The sequence below is a fragment of the Amphibalanus amphitrite genome, unplaced genomic scaffold (genome assembly GCF_019059575.1).
Source record: "Amphibalanus amphitrite isolate SeventyFive unplaced genomic scaffold, NRLGWU_Aamphi_draft 000350F_arrow, whole genome shotgun sequence".
NCBI classification, from domain to species: domain Eukaryota; kingdom Metazoa; phylum Arthropoda; class Thecostraca; order Balanomorpha; family Balanidae; genus Amphibalanus; species Amphibalanus amphitrite.
This window is the reverse complement of record NW_024881845.1, coordinates 470,046-489,128: the sequence shown is the minus strand read 5'-3', so window position 1 is coordinate 489,128 and position 19,083 is coordinate 470,046. Positions and strand designations below refer to the sequence as shown.

At 50.7% G+C, this 19,083-nt stretch overlaps 2 protein-coding genes across 4 annotated transcripts in view; one reads left to right on the top strand and one right to left on the bottom strand.

Moving 5' to 3' along the window:
• Nucleotides 1–1,583: 1,583 nt before the first annotated feature.
• LOC122389253 (short transient receptor potential channel 5-like) lies at nucleotides 1,584–14,371 on the top strand. Its single transcript, XM_043381113.1, has 9 exons — nucleotides 1,584–1,757; nucleotides 2,461–2,915; nucleotides 3,215–3,346; nucleotides 6,243–6,364; nucleotides 6,664–6,881; nucleotides 7,168–7,303; nucleotides 8,803–8,937; nucleotides 9,348–9,445; nucleotides 13,713–14,371. The coding sequence occupies exons 1-9, from the start codon at nucleotides 1,638–1,640 to the stop codon at nucleotides 13,821–13,823; spliced, it is 1,527 nt and encodes a 508-aa protein (XP_043237048.1). The 5' UTR covers nucleotides 1,584–1,637; the 3' UTR covers nucleotides 13,824–14,371.
• A 339-nt stretch (nucleotides 14,372–14,710) lies between these two features.
• The window catches only part of LOC122389246 (adenylate cyclase type 9-like), a 78,016-nt gene continuing 73,643 nt past the window's right edge, over nucleotides 14,711–19,083 (bottom strand). For all 3 annotated transcript variants that reach the window (XM_043381104.1, XM_043381103.1, XM_043381105.1), the window contains one exon: nucleotides 14,711–16,621. In XM_043381104.1, coding sequence (XP_043237039.1) covers nucleotides 15,039–16,621 — 1,583 coding nt within the window. In that variant the 3' untranslated portion in view covers nucleotides 14,711–15,038. The remainder of the gene's footprint in view (nucleotides 16,622–19,083) is intronic.

Genomic DNA, 19,083 nt, shown 5'->3' with positions numbered 1-19,083 from the left:
ATGTTCCATATGAGGTCAGTCATGGTTGTGGATTAACTTACCGTAAATGATTTAGCGAGTGGAGCGGTTCTTTGCAGTATTTTCGAAGTAGATCAACAGGCAACGTTAGTTAGGGTAGGGTGGGGTAATTTGAACATGTGGGGCAATTTGAACATAGTGTGAATAACAGAAAATTACGGAAAATCCATAAGTGGCATGACAATAAGACCAATGAGAGAAATTATCGTAACTAAAAGGGCTATCATATGAACGGGGTTTTAAGTTTCAGGGAATGAAGATGTTGACGCACAGTGTAAAAAATCAATTTCGCAAGGAAAAACGCCTAACAACACGTCATTGCAACTTCATTGCAGCGCAAAATCTTGCATTGCTAGCGCCTAATACGCAACGGCTTTTGTTGTATAATGACCTAATCAGCGCCGCCAATCCAAGAAATTTGCTTTTGAACCCTGTTTTTTAAAATGGCAAAATAACTTTTAGCGGGGGGTAATTTGAACATAGTGTGAGAATTTGAATGAAGACAGGGATAGCTCCGAAAAAACAACGCTCCCAGTTTTTTTTTTGCCAATATTTTCGACCAAAGGCAGTAGCAGACAAGTGATGCCAGTTTTAGAAAATTTACGTCTAATATCCGTCTAATGTTCGGCATTTTTGTTGATTTTCCGTCCAAAAATGTTAAATGGGCATTTTTGCCCATTAACATTTTTAAAAATGTTAATGGGCATACCGGCCCGTTGGAAGGATGACGAATAAAAAAAAGTCAACTATTTGTCCAAATATGTCCAAAATTATGCAGCTATCAACACTCAAAACCGTCATTTATATTGCTTATCATGTAATTTTACCAGCCGAAAAGTGTTCATTATATTGAGATCTTAACAAACTTTCCATTCGCCAATCAATGCTAACACGATTACTCTATAAAAAGCGCTGAAGTGTAGCAAGCCATCGTCCAATATTGCCCAGTCTGCTACCTTTGTCCAAACAATTCCGAAATGGACATTGGACAAAATCAGAACTCCAAATGTCCAGGTTTCGATTGGCACCACTTTAACAGGTGTAGTACGGTTGGGAGAGTTTTTATCGAACAAAACGTTCTGTTAATTGAAAGGGGGCGAATTCTGTCAACTGACCGGTGTGCAGCGTGCAGATATTGATACTATGCAACTGTTATTTTTGCTGTTGTGTTGATTTTTCAAGTGAAGGTATGTTTAGAATTGTTCTGCCTATTTGTTTATGGGTCAAACAACATCGGTGCTGGCGAGACTATCGTTTTTATGACAGGTAAAGGCAGTATGTTCAAATTACCCCACGGTTGGGCAATTTGAACACACCGTGACTTGGTGAAGTGAGGCTATGCTATTCAAGGTATGCTCCGCTCGTCCAAAAATGAGGCTTGCATGGTGAAAGCAAGTGACACTTGCGCTACTGAAGCAATTTTTCTTCATCCAGGGTTGAACTGGAATTTGGTACAACGGAGAAGACGTAAAAATATGTTCAAATTACCCCACACTACCCTATTGAATGCGTTCCTCGCCTCGCATGCGGCGAAACACCGAGCCCCTGTCTTCACTCCCCAGGATGAGGAGGAGACGGTATCCCGTGAGCTGCGAGACGCCGCAGCTCTCTGTCAGTCCATGACGGCCGAGCTTCTGGCGCTGGCGAGCTGCCGCAGCTCAGTGTCCGCCGTGCTGTCTGCCGTGGACCCGCAGCAGACGGAGCTGCTGGACCTGCTCATACAGCTCAAACACAAACAGGTGCGGGGGACCTGCTCATATAACTGACTCTGAGACACAAACAGGTTCGGGGTGGGGAGCTGCTCATACAGCTGAGACACAAACAGGTCTGGATGGGGGGGGGGCTGCTCATACAGCTGAGACACACACAGGTCCGGGGGAGCTGCTCATACAGCTCAAATCCAAACAGGTCCGGGTGGGGTGGGGTGGAGCTGCTCATACAGCTGAGATACAAACAGGTACGAGGTGGTGATGGGGGGCTACTCATACAGCTGAGACACTGACAGGTCCGGGGCGGCGGGTGGGGCTGCTCATACAGCTGAGACACAAACGGGTTCGGGATGGAGCTGTTTATATAACTGAGACACAAACAGGTCCGGGTGGGGGCCCTGCTCGTACAGCTGAGACACGAACGGGCCCGGGACGGAGCTAGTACTATACAGTTGAGACAAAAGCAGGTCCGGGGTGGGGCTGCCAGACCTGCTCATACTACTGAGACACATACAGATCCGGGACATCAATGGAATATGACGCGTCTTCGGCTGCTTTGGTGTTAGTCGACGTTAATGCGAATAAGCTATTTGTAAGTTTCTTTTCACGATAGTCCTTTCGCATTTTTCACCGGTAGCCTGGGGTGAAAAGGCATGGCATGAAACATGGCTTTGACTTCATGGAACCTTCAGCTAATGATCTTGTAACACCTCCCCCTCCCCTCCCCTCTCAGGTGATCGCGCACCCGGTGGTCCAGTCCCACCTCTGGGACGTCTGGCGCGGCGGCGGGCCGGCCTGGCCGCGGTGGCGCGCCGCCGCGCTGTTGGCCGCTCTCCTGCTCTGCCCGCCTCTCTGGGTGCTCCTCTCTCTATCTGTCGGCCCGCGCTGTGGTCGTCTGCCGCTGGTGCGACTGGCTGCCCGCCTCACCTCTCACGCCCAGCTGCTGGTACTTCTGGCTCTTCTGGTGGCCACCGGACGTGGACGGTGGCCGCCGCTGGCCGGACCGCTGGAGGGGGCGCTGCTGCTCTGGATGGCGGGGCTGGTACTGGCTGAGATGACGGCTGGGCGGGGAACCGGCGGGCTGAGGGTGCTCAGACTGGCCCAGCTCTGCCTGGGTGTGGCTGCCCTGGCCGTCCACGGGGCGGCGCTGGTGTCGGCCGGAACGGAGGCGGAGAGAAGGGAAGCGGTGTAAGTATCACTTGCGTCTGGGAAAAGAAAAATAGACGGACAGGGAAGGCAGATGCTGGAGTTCTCGTGGCTCACACCAATCGCAGACTGAACCGGGACTCGGAAAGTGAGACGTTGAATCTCCATCATGAATGTAGATATGTATTGCTTGCTTGGTCTACTTCTAGCACATACTGTTTCCTTCCGAGGCTTTCGATCGGGTAGTTATTGATAGGTGAAAATAAGCTTTTTGAAAATAATTTTGAAATATGAAGGCATGAGTGGACTCCGTATGGACTAAACGTCGCATCTTGTTTCAGCTACATCCGTAACCAGATTTTAGCGTTTGTGCTCCTGCTGGGCTGTGTGCAACTGCTAGATTTCCTGACGTTCCATCACATGTTCGGGCCCTGGACCGTCACTCTGCGGGCTGTCGGCGCGGAACTCGGACGGTGAGATTAAAAATGTCTCAGCTATGCATGCATACACTGACTTTACTTTATCATGGAAGGCAAATCCTTGTCCAAGGATATATCTCAGCCACGATATGAGTATCGTTGTTGGTATGTGCACTTGTTAAATCGTATGCTTTTCGGTTGTTTCTCTTACTCTTTCCTGATTTCTTTGACAGTGATGCAGAACTATAGTCTGTTTTTCGTATCTTCTACCTTCACTCAAAGACGGTAAACTCTCTTATCACGTGCTCCAGCGAACATCTAATTAAATCAACACCGCTGCAAAGTCAATTTTTATCTCGAACGCAAGATCGAACGTCTGTCCCCTTGGTCCCCTTGGCCTATCTCGTTAATCAAAATGCAATGTTCTTTGTCAAGTGAAATGCATTTGCATAAAAACGTGTCATCATATTTTCTTTCTGGCCAAATTATCCCTTTCTAATGTCATTATGTTTTCAAACAACAGAAGGGCAATGGCCTTGGTCTCAGACAAGACGAAATGATCGTAACGTTTTCTTTCAACGTTTCAAAGCAAAAGAAATGTGGGTAAGGTGACTGAAATAAGGCGGTGAAGAAGGAGCACAACCAACGAATATCGCCAGAATAACGAACTTACTTCCTTGGATACCAGAAAGAAAAGTGTTGAAGGCGCGGAGAAACACCGACGGTGGTGGCACAATTCAACTCCGTCATGCTTTCAGCGCAATATAATACGAAAAATGCATACGTGGGTGTAATTGTTGTTATTACCTGCATTTGTGTATCATAATATAAGCCCTAAGGCGTTGGTGATTGCCAGCGATCAAAAAGTCATGTTAGATGATCACCAGCAGCTTTCGACAATACCTAATAGCTGCTAGAACTAAAAATGTTTCGACGGCGTTGTAGTTCAATCGGTTGACAAGGTTTGGTCAGATTTGTCCAAACATGTTGAGCTCGGGAGTTTTTTTAAATTTATGACCTTCAGTGGCCTTCACTTAACCCGGCCGGGCCCGGGGGGTAATCCCAACCACCGCAGCCCGGGGGGGGGGGGCGTTTTTCGCCCCCCAGCCTAACTCCGTGAATAAGGGAGCTACGGAAACAAAAGCGATACCAAACGAAAGGTCCTTACGAGACGATTCTAAAGCACCTAAAATTTTTGACCTCAGGTCAATTTTCAAGGTCAGAGGTCAAGGTCAAAGGCAAAAACCGGCACATGTGTAGTGATCTCAAAGTAAGCCTTCTGGCTTCTAGAGGACGGCAGGCGGCATCAAACCGGCAAAATTGGGTGTCAAACGAAAGAAGAGAATCTGAGGATTCCGAAAATGTGCTCAAAAGAAAAAGTCAAGGTCAAGGTCACGCTCAAAATTGACCTCAAACTTGGCACTTTTTCGCACATCTTGCGTGCTAACTTTCAAGATGTTTTGAAATGTTTTGAGGCTTATCAGTACCCTATTTGTGGTTCCTCTTACGATACAAGGCTGCTCAAAGGTCAAGGTCACTGAAGAGTATCCCTGCTAGAGGCTATTTCACTAATTCAAGTTAGTAATAATAAATAATACAATTTTGCCATCCGGAAGTTCTAAATGAAGGCTGAGAGGAGAATAGATGCCAGATTCGTGATCAGCAGGTACAAATCCATCATAAACGACCTTTCATGTGTCAAGGTCAACCAGAGGTCATTCGAGGTCACATGAGGTCAACATAAAACTTGACCTTTTCCTAACAAAATATATATCATTCGACGCGGCTTGACAAGGCGAATGCGATGGTACCACTGCCGTAGCTCTAGGACCATTTTTGTCGAAGTTATTCGCGAAAAACTAAAACCACATTTCGGGGTCGTTGACCTGACCTCTGACCTCAGGTCACCAAAACTATTTTTCTATTTTTCTCTAGGTCAAACGCTACACAACCGTGCTCGTAATTTGTCTTTATCTCTAAAACTCTATTTTTAGCAGCTATTTGAAGTTTGCGTCTGTGACGCCGAAGTTTGCCGTGCAGGGGTCTAGAAAAATGGACCCTGTGACGTCATCAAGGGGGCTAGGTCCAATTTTTTTACTTCAGAAGATGTCAAATTGATGGGAGAAAAGGTACTGAAAGTTTCGCTTTCCTATCCCTAAGCGTTCGGGAGCTATCGCAAATATTCGCCAGGGGGGGGGGGCGAAAAACGCCCCCCCCCCGGGCCCGCGAGGGTTAATTGACCTCAGCAAAATGCGGTATATATATACTATATACGTATACTGCTGAAAGTAATTGTTGAGAGCTATCGATTCTTGCCCGCGTCTTCGCATCTTTCTTACTTTTCGGGATGATCGCGTGAGGCAGATAGGAAAACTATAAGATGAAGCAAATCTGCCTGGGGACCCCAAGCGGGCGTGGGTTAAGACAATTTTGTTATTCGTCGGTGTAAAAGTTATCGCAACGTAAATAAAGCAAAACATAAATTAAGCATTTGAAAAAAATATGGCAGAACATATAACGCATTTAGTTTCTTTTACCCAATGAAAAGGAAGTGCAAGCTTTAAACTATTTTTTAAATGTTCTTAGCAAGAGCGCTTCGCACAATGCAAGTACCTATGAGCAGCAAAACGTCCTTGTGTATAGGTCGGTAGTCAGTACCAATAAACCGTGGTAACGATAATAGAAGCGATACTCTAGCTTAAAGGTTTCTTTTCCGATTTTATCTGCGCAGCGAAAGCGAACTCCAATACGAGCAACAAACTCCTGCAATGAGTGGTGGGCCATGCGATCAAGATTTGAAAACTATATCCTAAAAACGTGCTGGAGGGGCAAAACATCTTTGAGTGAAGGTAGAAGATACGAAAAACAGACTATACCAATGCATCAGTTACGCAAGTTTCAAGTGTTTGACAATGTCAGTTTGATGGAATACAACACGCTACGTCCTCAGGTTCCTGTTGCTGCTCTGCCTGGTGGTGTGCGGCTTCAGCATGCAGGTGACAACCGTCTTCACGCCGGTCCGGCCGATGCCAAGCGTCCGGAAACAGGACGGCATGGGCTACCCGCCCAGAGGTGAGTCCGATGTCCAGTGCATATCGCTTTAACTGCTGTTTCCTGAAGTATTACATGCCTTATTATTTCGAAAAATAGCTGGTAGCATTGTTTTACGATAAGCTCTCTAATCCCGCTTCTCATTGTCGCTCTTGTGCTCTTGGAGCCGAAATAACGTAATTGTCGCCAAGTGCAAGGCTTCTAGCTGGTAGGCTGCTCCAGTACGGTACCAGGTTTACGCATTTCTTCTCGGAAAGCTTATCTACGAGTATGAAATAAGCCATATCGCGTTTTTACTTTCTCCTACCTTCATCCCGCAGACCTGCCGGAGCGCGGCGTGCTGAGCTCGCTGGAGATGATGCTGTTCTCTCTGGTGGGTCTGGCGGCCTCTTACGGCTGCCACCCGCCCCCCGTCACCCACCCAGCCTGGTCGGGCGCCCTGCTGAAGACCGTGATGGCCCTCTATCTGCTGGTGGCCGGCGTGGTGCTAACTGGCCTACTGGTGGCAATGATGACGGATTCGTGTCGACGAAGTCAGGTGAGGGGCTGGGTAGCGGTAACACAGGGTTGGGCAGAGGAGTGTGCGTAAGGCAACGTAATTGAACCATTACCACTGCGCAATATAACCTGTCTTAACGTTTGTAACTGTAGCTAGAAAAAGAACAACGCAACAGTATAATGATATCAAAGTTCAACAATTAAGTATGTAAGAATCTTAAAAAGCACCCAGTTTCTTTCATGTTATAAAGTACGCCATTGACGTTAATGCGCCCAGTGCCTTCTCGCATTATTCGCTACAACAGTCGCCCCTGTTTTTATCACAGACGGATTCGGAGATTGAGTGGAAGTTTGAGCTGGCCCAGTTGATCCGAGGTCTGAGCCGGAGCCGGGCGCCGCCGGCTCCTCTAAACCTCATCACCAAGCTGGTGGTGACGCTACACGCCTGTGTCAGGTTCAGAGGTGGGTCTGATAATATTCGAGAATCACGTACACGTAACGTTGAATTTGTTGCGGCTATGGCTTCCGTGCCTATATCGTTGCTGTTTTTTTTTTTTTTTTAACGGGCGAACGCCGTACGGTTGATTCTGGGTTTCGTACGAACTGTTTTGTACCAAGGCCGACGAAGAAAGCTGCATAGCTTTCAAAAGCTCCCATTAAATAAAGAAATAGCTGGTGTTCCATTATTGTTCTCTATAACGATTCGTTAAGTTTTACTATTACCAGTAAAACGCCTTTTGGGCGAAGAACGAGCGAGCGAGATAGTGAGCCCTGCACGTGCGGAAGGGCGAGAGGGTACTTCCAACGGGCTTGCGCAAAGCACCCTTCTAAACGGTCGCTAGCGGTGTACCAAATTTGAGCGCAATCGGCCCAGCCGTTCCTGAGATCTGGAAGCGGCATTCTGCACGTGCGCACGTGCAAACGGGGTCCAAACTGACTTTTGCACGGCACCCTACTAACTGGTCCCCAACCGTGCACCAAATTTGAGCGCAATCGGCCCAGCCGTTCTCGAGATCTGGAAGCGCCCCCTGCACGTGCGCACGTGCAGTAGCACCTTAACCGCAACACATGGGAATGCATTGTCTGGTGGGTGCCTACCTGTTTGCCAAGTTTCAGCGAAATCGCCCCAGTAATTACCGAGTTATTAGAATGGGAACAAATTTGACACCTCTTATTGTTGTATTTTTGCACGTGCACTGGGGGTGACCCACGTGCATCGGGAGTATCCTATTTTTGGTAGAAGGGATGCTGCTACCCTACAAAAATGACCGCAAGCCAATCGCCCAAGCTGCTGCTGAGATATCAGCCTCTCAAAATCACTACTTTTGCAAAACAGCTTGAACACCCTTGACTTTTCACGTGGCACGTGCCACGACGGTCACTGAGATGTATCAAAAGTAGTCAATTACGGGGTAGAAGGGATGGGGCTACCCAACAAAAAAGACCGCAGGCCAATCGGTCCAGCGGTTGCTGAGATATAAGCCTCTCAAAAGCGTTACAGGCCGGGCCGGGCCGGCGAGATTTTTTCCGTTATATTGAAAAGACTCAATTCGCTCGCTGCGCTCGCTCGCTCGTAACTAATAAGCTACATTGAGTTAATCCCTCACATAGTTAGTTCGTTGTAGGTATGTGTGTGTGCAATACGTTACTGAAAGTAAATAAAAGTAACTATTGCTCGGTTTATGTTTGTTTTCTGGTTAAATTCGTTTCTTTACTGCGTTCGTTCGATCGTTGGAGACCGAGCTTAGAAAGGTAATGTTATCGAATGTTCGTCATGCAATTCAACTACTGCATTTGATTAGGCGAATGTGATATTACATAACTGTGTAATTTACTCATTCGTTTCAGTCTCCAACTTTGCTGATTGCTGAGTTGAGCTTAGTTGCTGGTAGTTGAGCGCGGGTAAACCCCTCAGGTATCTGCCTCTGCCAGTGACGCCCCCTGCCACCTGACCCTCTCAGGTCGCCTGTGGGACCCGGCGGCGCGACAGCAGCTCAGTACCGAGAGACTGACGGAGCGGGCCCGCCGCCTGGGGTCGGCAGCCGCCTGGAGCGGTAGGCTGCGCCGCTCGGCAGCCGCCGACGGCGCCGGAACAGGCGAGTTGGGTCGGTTGGACCAGTGCTATTCTTAGATTTGGACTTCTGAGTTACTTTGTTTACACTGGATAGAATAGTGTAAATGTGAAGTAACGTGAATGAGATAGACAAAGAGCAAGGAGGGGATAATGCCTGGAAAAGATGTGATGTGAAGCTGTCGAAATGTACCAATTACCTTTACGCGCGCTGGGACAGATGAAGCCAATTATCTTATTGACCGTGTTCCCTTTTTTCCATTAGCGGTTTAATGCGTCTTATTCTTGCGTGGTTACCTGTGTTGGTGATTTCGACTATTATTTCCGCAGTTTACGACCCACCCGCGGCTCGCACCACCTTAAGTCCCCCACCGCACGGCTTTTTGGTCCACTTTCGACCTTTCTATGACCTTTCGATGACCTCTGTGACCTCAGACCGTGACCGGGCGACCCTGGTGGTGCAGCCGTCGGTAACAGCGGCTCCCTCTCTGAGCGGTGGACGGCGGCTCGAGGATGTGGTAGACTGGTCCCAGGTGAGGGGGTAGCCGGGCTCAGACCGTCCAGTGAAGGGGGTGGTGTCGTGGTGGCTACACTGATTATTTCTTATTTATCGTGTAGATTGTTTTTCGCTGGCACACCTCGATTTTTCCGTTTTTTATTTTTTATTTTTTAAGGTATGTGGTTCTTACTCATACCATACCAGGTAACTATAACTAATGTAACGTTAATTAACGTAACGTTTATTAAATACGTGTAGGCATTAAATAAGAACGCAGTTTATAATATGTGTTCGATGTTGATTTTCCCAGATTTCATTAATTTGTACCTTGTTGGTTGGCAGTTTTCTTATTGTCATCGGCATTCTTAAATTTGTTACGGACAGGTTGCCATGGTGTCAATAAAATAACGTTTATGTATTTTACGAACAATACAGCTACGGCTGTCATACGCCAGCTTCTGTTCATAGTACGCCCACTTCAGTTCTTGTGCCTTTAGTGATGCGTGATATAAGGCGGTCCTGACGATAGATTATCAAATAATTCTTCTAGTTTCCACGGCTGCAAGCTCCCGTTGCTGCCAATTGCCAATTATGACATGCCGACGTGGAGCGAGCTGATACCTTCACGGTTCCTGGCTGTAAATTGACACTAAACAATTATATAAGAGCGCCATATACGAGGAATAGACCCTGCCACGTAGGAACAGAGAGCAGCTAAAGGCTTATAGGCCGTCGAATTGGCTGGTTCAATGCATCCCCGAGTTCCTATGTTTGTGGGATTAAAGCTTTGCCCTGGGATCAATAACCTCAGTTTGCAGACAATATGGAAACGGGAGGTCATTATGGTTCACTGACAGTTTCTGATCCCATCATATTTCCATAATCCTAACCAGTTTGAGTTTCATCGGACCCGGTTTTTCGCTTCAAGACACCGCGATTCCGTCCCGTCATCGTGACTGTACCTGTACGATTCTCCCGAACAGCCTTCGAAACTAATAATGACGGACGGTGGCGTCTTCGCTGGCTTCCATTGTCCAGGCACGATGATTCGGCGCGCTCCGCCGCCCCGAGCGCCGAGTTCGTCGCTTCACGGGCCGATTTCATAGTGGCGTGGGGACGTGAGAGAGCTCCCGTCATCGGATGATGTGCTCAGAGGAGCAGCTCCATGGCGGGGCACGGGTGGCCGTTGGTTTCCAGGCAGTCCGACCCGGACGTAGCCGTGTGGGAGGCGGTTGGAGGCGCGCCGGCCGTGCCTGACGAGCTCACTTCTGTGGGAACACGGAGTCATGTAATCGAAAAATGCACGTGGTGAAATGGGTATGGAAGACGTTCACTAGGCGTGGCAATGTTGCAACGGAACTGCAATGGCATTGCAATGGCAATGGAACTGGCTTTCAGTTCCATTAATGATCAGTGGAAAGCCAGAGGCATGGAAGTTATAAATTGAATTATAATAGTTACATGCGAAAATAACACTAATTCGACTACATATCTGTTCATCGATTTCATTATGCTTTCTTTATTGAGTTTTATTATTATTTTAACAAAGCTATTTTATTTTTAGCTCTTCTCGACGTAATACGTACCCTCAGTGTATCGCATTGTTTCCGTCTGTGCCGCCTTTTCCGTCTCGCACACGGTCTGCACGGCATGTCTCCATGGTTCGTTGATAGGTACCGTCTGCCAGAAGTTGACCCGTTCCTCAAACAAACGCTCCCCTATCTCAGGCTGCGAGTTGAGCCTCATGTGGCGCTGACTGACCTCGGTGAATATGGGCCAGTCGGGCATGGGTAGGACATCAGAGCTGGGCCGGCCGGTCCGTGCGAAGGAGGTCCAAAGGGTGGTCATGAAGCGGATCATTGTGTGCTCCGGCGTTCCCGGCTCCGCGAGGGGCCTCTTGTTGGTGCCGAAGATGTACAGCAGCTCCTCGCCGTGTGTGGTGCCCAGGTCGGGAAGCGGCAGACGTTCGAGCTCTGTGAGACGCAGTCGGCCCTCGCCGCGATGATCCATTATGTATTTGTAGACGGGAGCGTGGGCAGAGGCCAGGCGGATCTCCTCGGAAGTCGAGCTGACGAAGATGCGGTCAGAGAGGACTCTTGCGATGGTGGCCACACTGAAGTTGCCGTCAGAGGAGTAGAAGTCGATAATCTTGGCGAGCTCCTTGGTCATGTCGGCGCCGCAGTCGAGCGTGAATGGAGGGGCGAGTTGGGAGAGGCCGGCCCAGGCCTGCGGCGCACCGGCTAGGAAGCCGTTTGTGAGCTTGCGGTTCGTCATGATCAGTGGAACAAACGCGTAGCCTTCCTCCTCGGTGATGCCGCTCATCCACGGCACGAAGTTGAATTCGCCGGCCTCCAGAAGGGCCCGGGGGTCCTTCGGAAGGAACGGCACCTCAGCTTCAGAGTCTACTCGAGGCTGGAAGGCATTCATGAAGGCTCTCAGCGTCAGGCTGCCATCCATGATGTCTTCTTCAGGCGCCTTCCTGATGCAGTCAACCATAGTCGCCGGATCATCGGTGGTGCAGTTGAGGAACTCGGCGAATTCCTTGGCGAGCTCGGACTTTTTCCCACTGGCAGCAAAGCTGGCGATTGCTGCACCCGACTCGCTGATGGCGTGGTGGAATAGACCCTTGCCCAGCGGACTGAGAACGAGCAGAGACACACTGGCTCCGCCGGCCGACACGCCGAAGATGGTTACCTGTTCGGGGTCACCTCCGAACACGGCGATGTTGTCCTGCACCCACTGCAGCAGTAGCACCTGGTCCAGCAGACCGTAGTTGCCAGGAGCTGCCGAGTCGTGCGTCGTCAGGAAGCCAAACACTCCGAGCCGGTAGTTGAAGGTGACTACCACAACATCCTCGTCCATCAGATACTCGGGACCGTGGGTCTCGGCATCGCCGTCACCGAAGAAGAACCCTCCTCCGTGAATGTAAACCATGACGGGAAGACCTCGCCGGGGCGAGCCGCTCTTCCCGGGCAGCCATGGAGTATAGACGTTGGCGAACAGACAGTCCTCCGAGCCTACCCGAGTGGCGTTCTTCCTGAAGTCGAACTGCGCGCACTGGCTGCCGTGCTCAGATGCGTCGAGAACATCCGCCCATGGGAGGTGACGCCTCGGTGGCTGGAATCGCAGCTCTCCAGTCGGCGGCTGGGCGTACGGCAGGCCCTTGAAGCTGTAGAAGATGTTGCCGTCAGCGCTGGTGGAGGTCAGACCTTTGACCTGTCCTTCGACGGTAGCTACGATCGGACGGAGGCTGTTGGACTCGCCGTAGACAGTCGAGGCTAGAAAAACCACACACAACACATACCACATGTTGTAGCTGATGGAATCGACCGAGCGGCGATGAATGCGGATCTCGTGCTCTAGGGAGTGCGTGATGTGCCGCCGACCGTCCGCCGTTGGCCCGGATCTACGCGAGACTGGCCGAGTCCAGCGAACCCGCCCGGTTTTATCTGAGCGGCCCGAGCCGAGAGCGGCTTTTAGAGGTGGCTTGGAGCCACCTCTAAACGTTCCGCCGCCGATGGATGAATGAAGTGTAATGTTGCGTGAGCTCAAGTGATAAGTTGTTTTGGTGACGACTGACGAGCTTTGTGTGTGTAACAAGAAAAGTTATCACTATTGCAAAAGGGTTTATCAAGCGTTCGTCATGATGTGAATTATGGATGTTCTAATGTGCCGGTATTTTATAGCATATACCTACCGCATATTTTGTGGCGATGTTATGCACCTACAGAAGTGCTTTCTTTGTCATGCCCTTGAAATGACTGGGCAATTAATTGCGGTATTGTACCACTAAGTCAAGTTTCATTATTTCTGAGAATACTGCATTGAAGGTGTGTAATGTGTCATACTTTCGATTCTGGATTCCAGTGAAAAGCCAGAGGCTTAAATGAAATTATTTGGTTTAGGTATTAAATGGTTTATCGGGAACTGATCGGCACTAAGTCGCCTTATAGTTATAATTGAATCAAATAAACAGATTAAAAAAGGTTAACAAATCCGAGCTTGCTCGATACTTTGGTAGTCTGATGTTTCATGTTATTTTCTCATCAAGGAATAGGTATTATCGTTTAGATGACTATCCAAACGATAATGGTTCTAGCTAAACGATAACCTATGCTCCGTTTAGGTTCCTGAGGTTCATAACACCTTTCACACCTTATCACAATTTTCCTTACTTTGCAGTCACCGCATGTTTTTGTAAAAAAAATCCATTTCAGCTCGCCACCTCCCCAACCCCTCGCCTCCCTACTTACAGCCGGGCGCCACGTTCCGCCACCACTAATTATCCTCTCCACCGCCAGGTGTCAGCACTGTTCCTGCAGCGCCGGGGCCGGACTGCCGTCCGCCGCTGTTCGCCGGGTCTGGGCGACTCAGACCCCGGCGACCTCCCACCAACCACCGAAGGACCCTAGACACACTACCGCCCACTCGGACTCCAAGAGAAGACCCCACAGGGTGATCGGGAAGGAACCCGACTACCTGGAAAGGTCACCGCAATAAGACGCCGTAAGTGGACGTCGTATGGACGAGACGGGCGACTTTTTTGCTCGGTAGTCCATTAGCGGAATTCGCCGGCGAGCAGGGCGCCCGGTTCCTGGTAGCCAGACGTAGTTAGTGTCTGACAAGGTGCTCCTGTAATGGTGTCGCTGACAAGACGCGAACAATGAGCAGAGGAGCTGTACGCGAGGGTAGTTGACCCGATGTGTGCAGAAAACGCGAAGTTTGGCTAATGTAGAAACGGAATGTGTAGGTACCTGATTAAGTATTATCACCTTGGTGTAGTGTGGGGGCACTAACATTACTAACATTTTCCATGTTGCTTTAACCTGAACTAATTAACATCACTGACAACTTTACCGTAGTTCGAACTAAATCTAATTTTACCACAGCCAATAACGCCCACTTAATCTGCTCTGCGCTTCGCTGCATTTGTACCTAATACACTATTTCTGCACGCCCGCTGCTGGTTTCCGGGATGTGCTCGGCGGCGTCGGCTCCGCAGCGCGCGCGTTTCCCGGAACGTGTTCCCGTCTCATTCCTGTCCTCGGTGAGCTCGGTGAGCTCAACAGGTGATCATTTCCGTCTTCCCCCTCCCTCCCTCGGCGCCGGTCCCCTCCGCTATCAGATATTCCGCCATCTCTCGGGCGGGCGCGTCTCCTTCCGTTCGACCGCGCTCAGGAATACATTGATGCGGCGCCGGAGCTCCCTGATTACTTCCGCCATCGGCACGGAAGTCTCCCCTCCCTTCCTCCCTCACGTGCGGCTTCCCCTCCCCTGCTCCCCAGAGGAGATACAGGAGTCACGGCGCACGCGGAACTTTATTGGCGGCGCCAACACATCTCACACATTTCCGTCACAGTTGGCGCGCGCGCGTCGAACGCTGGCGCGCCGCTCGGCAGTTGATAAGCTCTGTCCGGCGGCCCTTTTTGTAAATAGCGTGTTGGCCGCCGGCGCGGGCCGCTAGCTACCGGTCTAGACCTGGCGAATTCCATCAGCACGGGGACGGGCTCACACCCGCCGCGGCGCATCAGCCGCCTATGGAGAGAAGCGTAACGGTAAAAACATCACAGAGACAGCGCCCGGAGGCGCCGGAGGGTCGCGGGCGGCCGGCGCGGCCGGCCGGCCCTCTAGCTGACCGCGCTGCCGCCGCCGGCCCGCGGGCCCTTCAGGTAGTAGGTCACCATGTGGTCCTTTCCTTTGACAAACACCTCGCCGCGCCTCTCAAAATCGAAGCGCGGCGCGAGCAGCAGCGCGCACCGCTGCGTGGTCTGGATGCGGCCCGGCTCGCCAGTCGAGTCCATCCGACTGGCGATGTTGACCGTGTCGCCCCAGATGTCAAAGTACAGCTTCGTGGTGCCGATGACGCCTGAGGTGACGTCACCGATGTTGTAGCCAATGCGCAGCTCCAGCGCGAACTCGAAGAGCGACACGTTGAAAGCCGCCACGGCCTTCTGCAGGTCCATGGCGAATTCCATCAGCTCAAACAGATGCTGGTCAGGCCGCGCCGTGTCGCGCCGCAGACTCGGGTTCAGGCCCGACGCGGCCATGTAAGTACTACCAATCGTCTTGATCTTTTCGACGCTGGTGTACTTATGCAGAAGATCATCCATATCTCCAATGATCTCGTTGAGCACACGAAGGTACTCCTTGCCTCCGTGATACGTCTCATCGTAGAGATCGTTGAAGTTTATGATGCTGGCGAAGATAACACCCACGTCCCGATGGTTCTCCGAATACTTGGCTTTGGTCTTGAGCACGTCGGCCACATGTTCAGGAATGATGTTATGTAGTAGACCGTCTGCCTGCTGCTTTAGGCGTTGGACTTCAGCCTTATCGCGGGCGGCGATCATATTGACGCAGAAGCCGAGCCGATAGCTGATCTCGAACTCTCGGTTGAGGATGGCCACCAGAGCGACGAGCGCGGCCATGGCTGCTGAGAGGTCTGCAGTCGGCAGGAGACGCTGGTCGTCGCCGCAACGACACGCCGAGAAGCCGACCAGCAGGGCCATCGCCAGCGCGGCCACCGCCGCCAGAGCGCTTTTGAGCCAACAGTTGAGCTGCGTGAAGTTGCAGAAGTGGACAAGGGCGACCAGCATGGCCAGGAAGTAGTACTCTGCTCGCTCGCAATCGTCCGACCAGGCAGCACAGGACCATCCGGCAAACACAACCACCGCTGGCAGCGCGGCCAGCGACCCACCGATCACATGGAACGGGTACCAGCCGGTCAGCCAGCAGTAGGCGCGGGCGAACGGCTCCCGCTCATCGCGAGACACTCCAGCCGCCAGCCGCCACCACATCACACCCTGCACCAGCGCCAACCAGGCTGCCAGGAGAGCCGTGACCGCGAACCAGCCGGCCGCGGGCCGCAGCGTGGCAGCTACCGCCACAGCCAGCACGACAAACACTATCGTGGCCACGACCGCATCCACTAGAGTGTTGTACTTGGGCAGTGAGAGCGCGTTGGCGGCCGCGTGGTGTCGGCGCGCGTGCTGAAGCCGGTACTGACGCTCAAAGTCTGCGTTCTTGTAGAAGAGCGTCAGCCGGTTGATGGGCGGGTTGATGAAGTAGTTGGACTTGTTGGACATCTGCTGGACGCAGCGGACCAGTTGTAGGTCGCTGAGTTTTCGCTGCATCAGCTGCTGTGCGAGGAGGTGCTCTGGTTCCTGCTGATCCAGGGCGTCAGCCTCGTCCAACACCCGCTGCATCATGTCTGTCGGCAGACAGGGAGAGGACACGGTCAGAGAGGGCAACTGATGGATAGCCCTGATACTACGGGCCTTCAGGGGAGGCATGGGGGTCAGGGAGGGCGGCAGCTGAGCTAAGGGGTAGGCATGGTAATACGGGTTACGGGACGCGGAGGTCAGGAAAGAGCGACTGAGGAGCTGGCCTGCTTCCACGGTTCATCAAAAGACGCGGATGTCAAAAAGAGAGCCGTTGTGAAGCTTGTCTGGTGTTACGGGTCATCGAGGGACACAAAGGTCAAAGGTGATACGACAATCAGTGATGACGGCTGAGAGTTCGTAATTCTATGGACGATAAAGGGATACACAGAGGCCGTTGGGGGATTATTACAAAGGGCTTGGCGAAATGACGTAATTCTGTGGACGATATAAGGGATACACGGAGGAGGCCTTTGGGTATAACATCTGATGGGTTGCATCAACCCTGTGATCGGTAAAGGCAGAAATAGGCCAGGAATATCGTCTGAGGGTTTGTCCAGATAGTGGCCGAGAGCGAGTCTCCGAGACCACCGAGGGCCACTGATGGGGGCGAGGTAAAAGTAGCATTCGGACGATCCGTGGCACGATGAAATAGAACACGGACAGTGAGAATAATCACCAATCAGCTCCCGAGTCGGGTGACGGAAGGACAGAAGTAACCCGTGGAGTGGCCGAGCTGCCGAACGCCGCTGAGACTTAGCGAGAACGGTAAGTCCGAACTGCGGTGCCGCTGTAATGTAGTGCGATCCGACCAGCGCTCAGTAGTTTCTAGAAGGTTAGCCATTAGAAGCGTTAGTCGTAGCGAGTCAGCAGAGCATCACGCCATCTAAAACTCGCACAACTGCACGCCTTGGATGTCTGTAGTATGAAATGCATGTCGCACTCTCGACACCCGATCGCTGGCCCTTAACCCTAGAACGCCTAGGGGGGGGGGGGTTGTACCAACCCCCCCCCTGAGGTTTTTTCGAAGTGCACGCTAAACGGCTTGTCGTAGCGGGCTGAAATTTTCAATACCCTCTGGGGCAACCTTTGCGCATCTTTTGCCGAAAAAAATTGATCGGGTCATGTCAGGTCACGGAGTTATGACGTCATAAGAGGTACAGCCTCCGGCCGGATTTTCACAAACTGAGTGCCAACGCCCGAGGTTTCCTGCCGGTGGTACGGACATCGGTTGATGGATCGTAATGAAACTTCCCATGCATGTTGGGGCAAGTATTGGCTATCATATGGTATAAGAAATTTGACCGGGTCAGGTCAGGTCACGGAGCTATGACGTCACAAGAGGAACAGCGTCCGGTACTATTTTTGAAAAGCGCCCGAACCACTATTTTGCTAATTCTTGTCACCTCAATGGGAATATGCAGCAATATTAGCTTCTATAGGGAGCAAATGGACCTCCCAAATCCAAAAATACAATTAGATTTCAAAAATTTAAATTTGTATTTTTCGAATTTCTGCCGCCGACTGTGACCTTGCCGACTTCCGGCGCTCCCAACGCGCCATTTTTAGAGCTAGGGAAACGAAATACATACCAAACGATAGAGAATTGATCAAGGAACACGATAGTGAAGGTTTCAAGTCGATATCTCCCACCGTTTTGCCGCAATCGCCGCCGAAAGTTGAAAAAAGTCTATTTTTCCGAAAATTTGACCTTTGACCGGTCAAAAGTAGGTCAAATGTTGACCTAGGACCAAAAAATATACCACCAATCGCGAGATCTCGTTGAGAGCAATCCGTTGGTTTTTTCCGCTAAGCTCTACGACCTTCCGTTTCGAAACGCCAGGGGGGGGGGTCGTAACAACCCCCCCCCCTGGTCGTTCGTGTTATGAGAAATGGCCTGGTCGTGCGAGGGTTAATACGTTTCATCTAGGCTTTTATATAATCTTGGACTTACATAATATTTAATTGGGATACGATCGCTCTCGGCGCTGTTCTGCTCGACTTTCTGCTCTGCTCGAGGAATCTCTACAGACACAGGCCATATGATATTCTGATTGTCCTTACGCCGTAGCAAGCTTTCACTGTTATAAAAAATGCATATGAAAGTAGTTTGGCCAGCGTATTTTCGTTTGGAAAAGATGTTAGGTACCGCACCATGTGAGTCGTTATTCGTTCTCGTGCGTAAATTGGAGTGAAGACATGTTTTGCATATTGACTACAGTAGTTGTGACCCAGAAACATGAAGAAATATGTGAATTGCATTGTATTTTTCAGTAGTGACCGATCGTTCGTTTGTTTCAGCTGAGGAGCACGATCCGGTTCAGGATCACTCGTCAACTCTGAACGTGGAACAAATCGAGACCCGAGTGAAAATTTGAGTCCAGTGAAGTCCGTCCCACTGAAGACCGAACACAACCAGACTACATTAACCAATGTTAAGTGCTGTTCAGTACATATGTCGTGCATTGTAGTCGGGTCTCGAAATCGAAATTGATCGTCCGGCTAGCCGCAG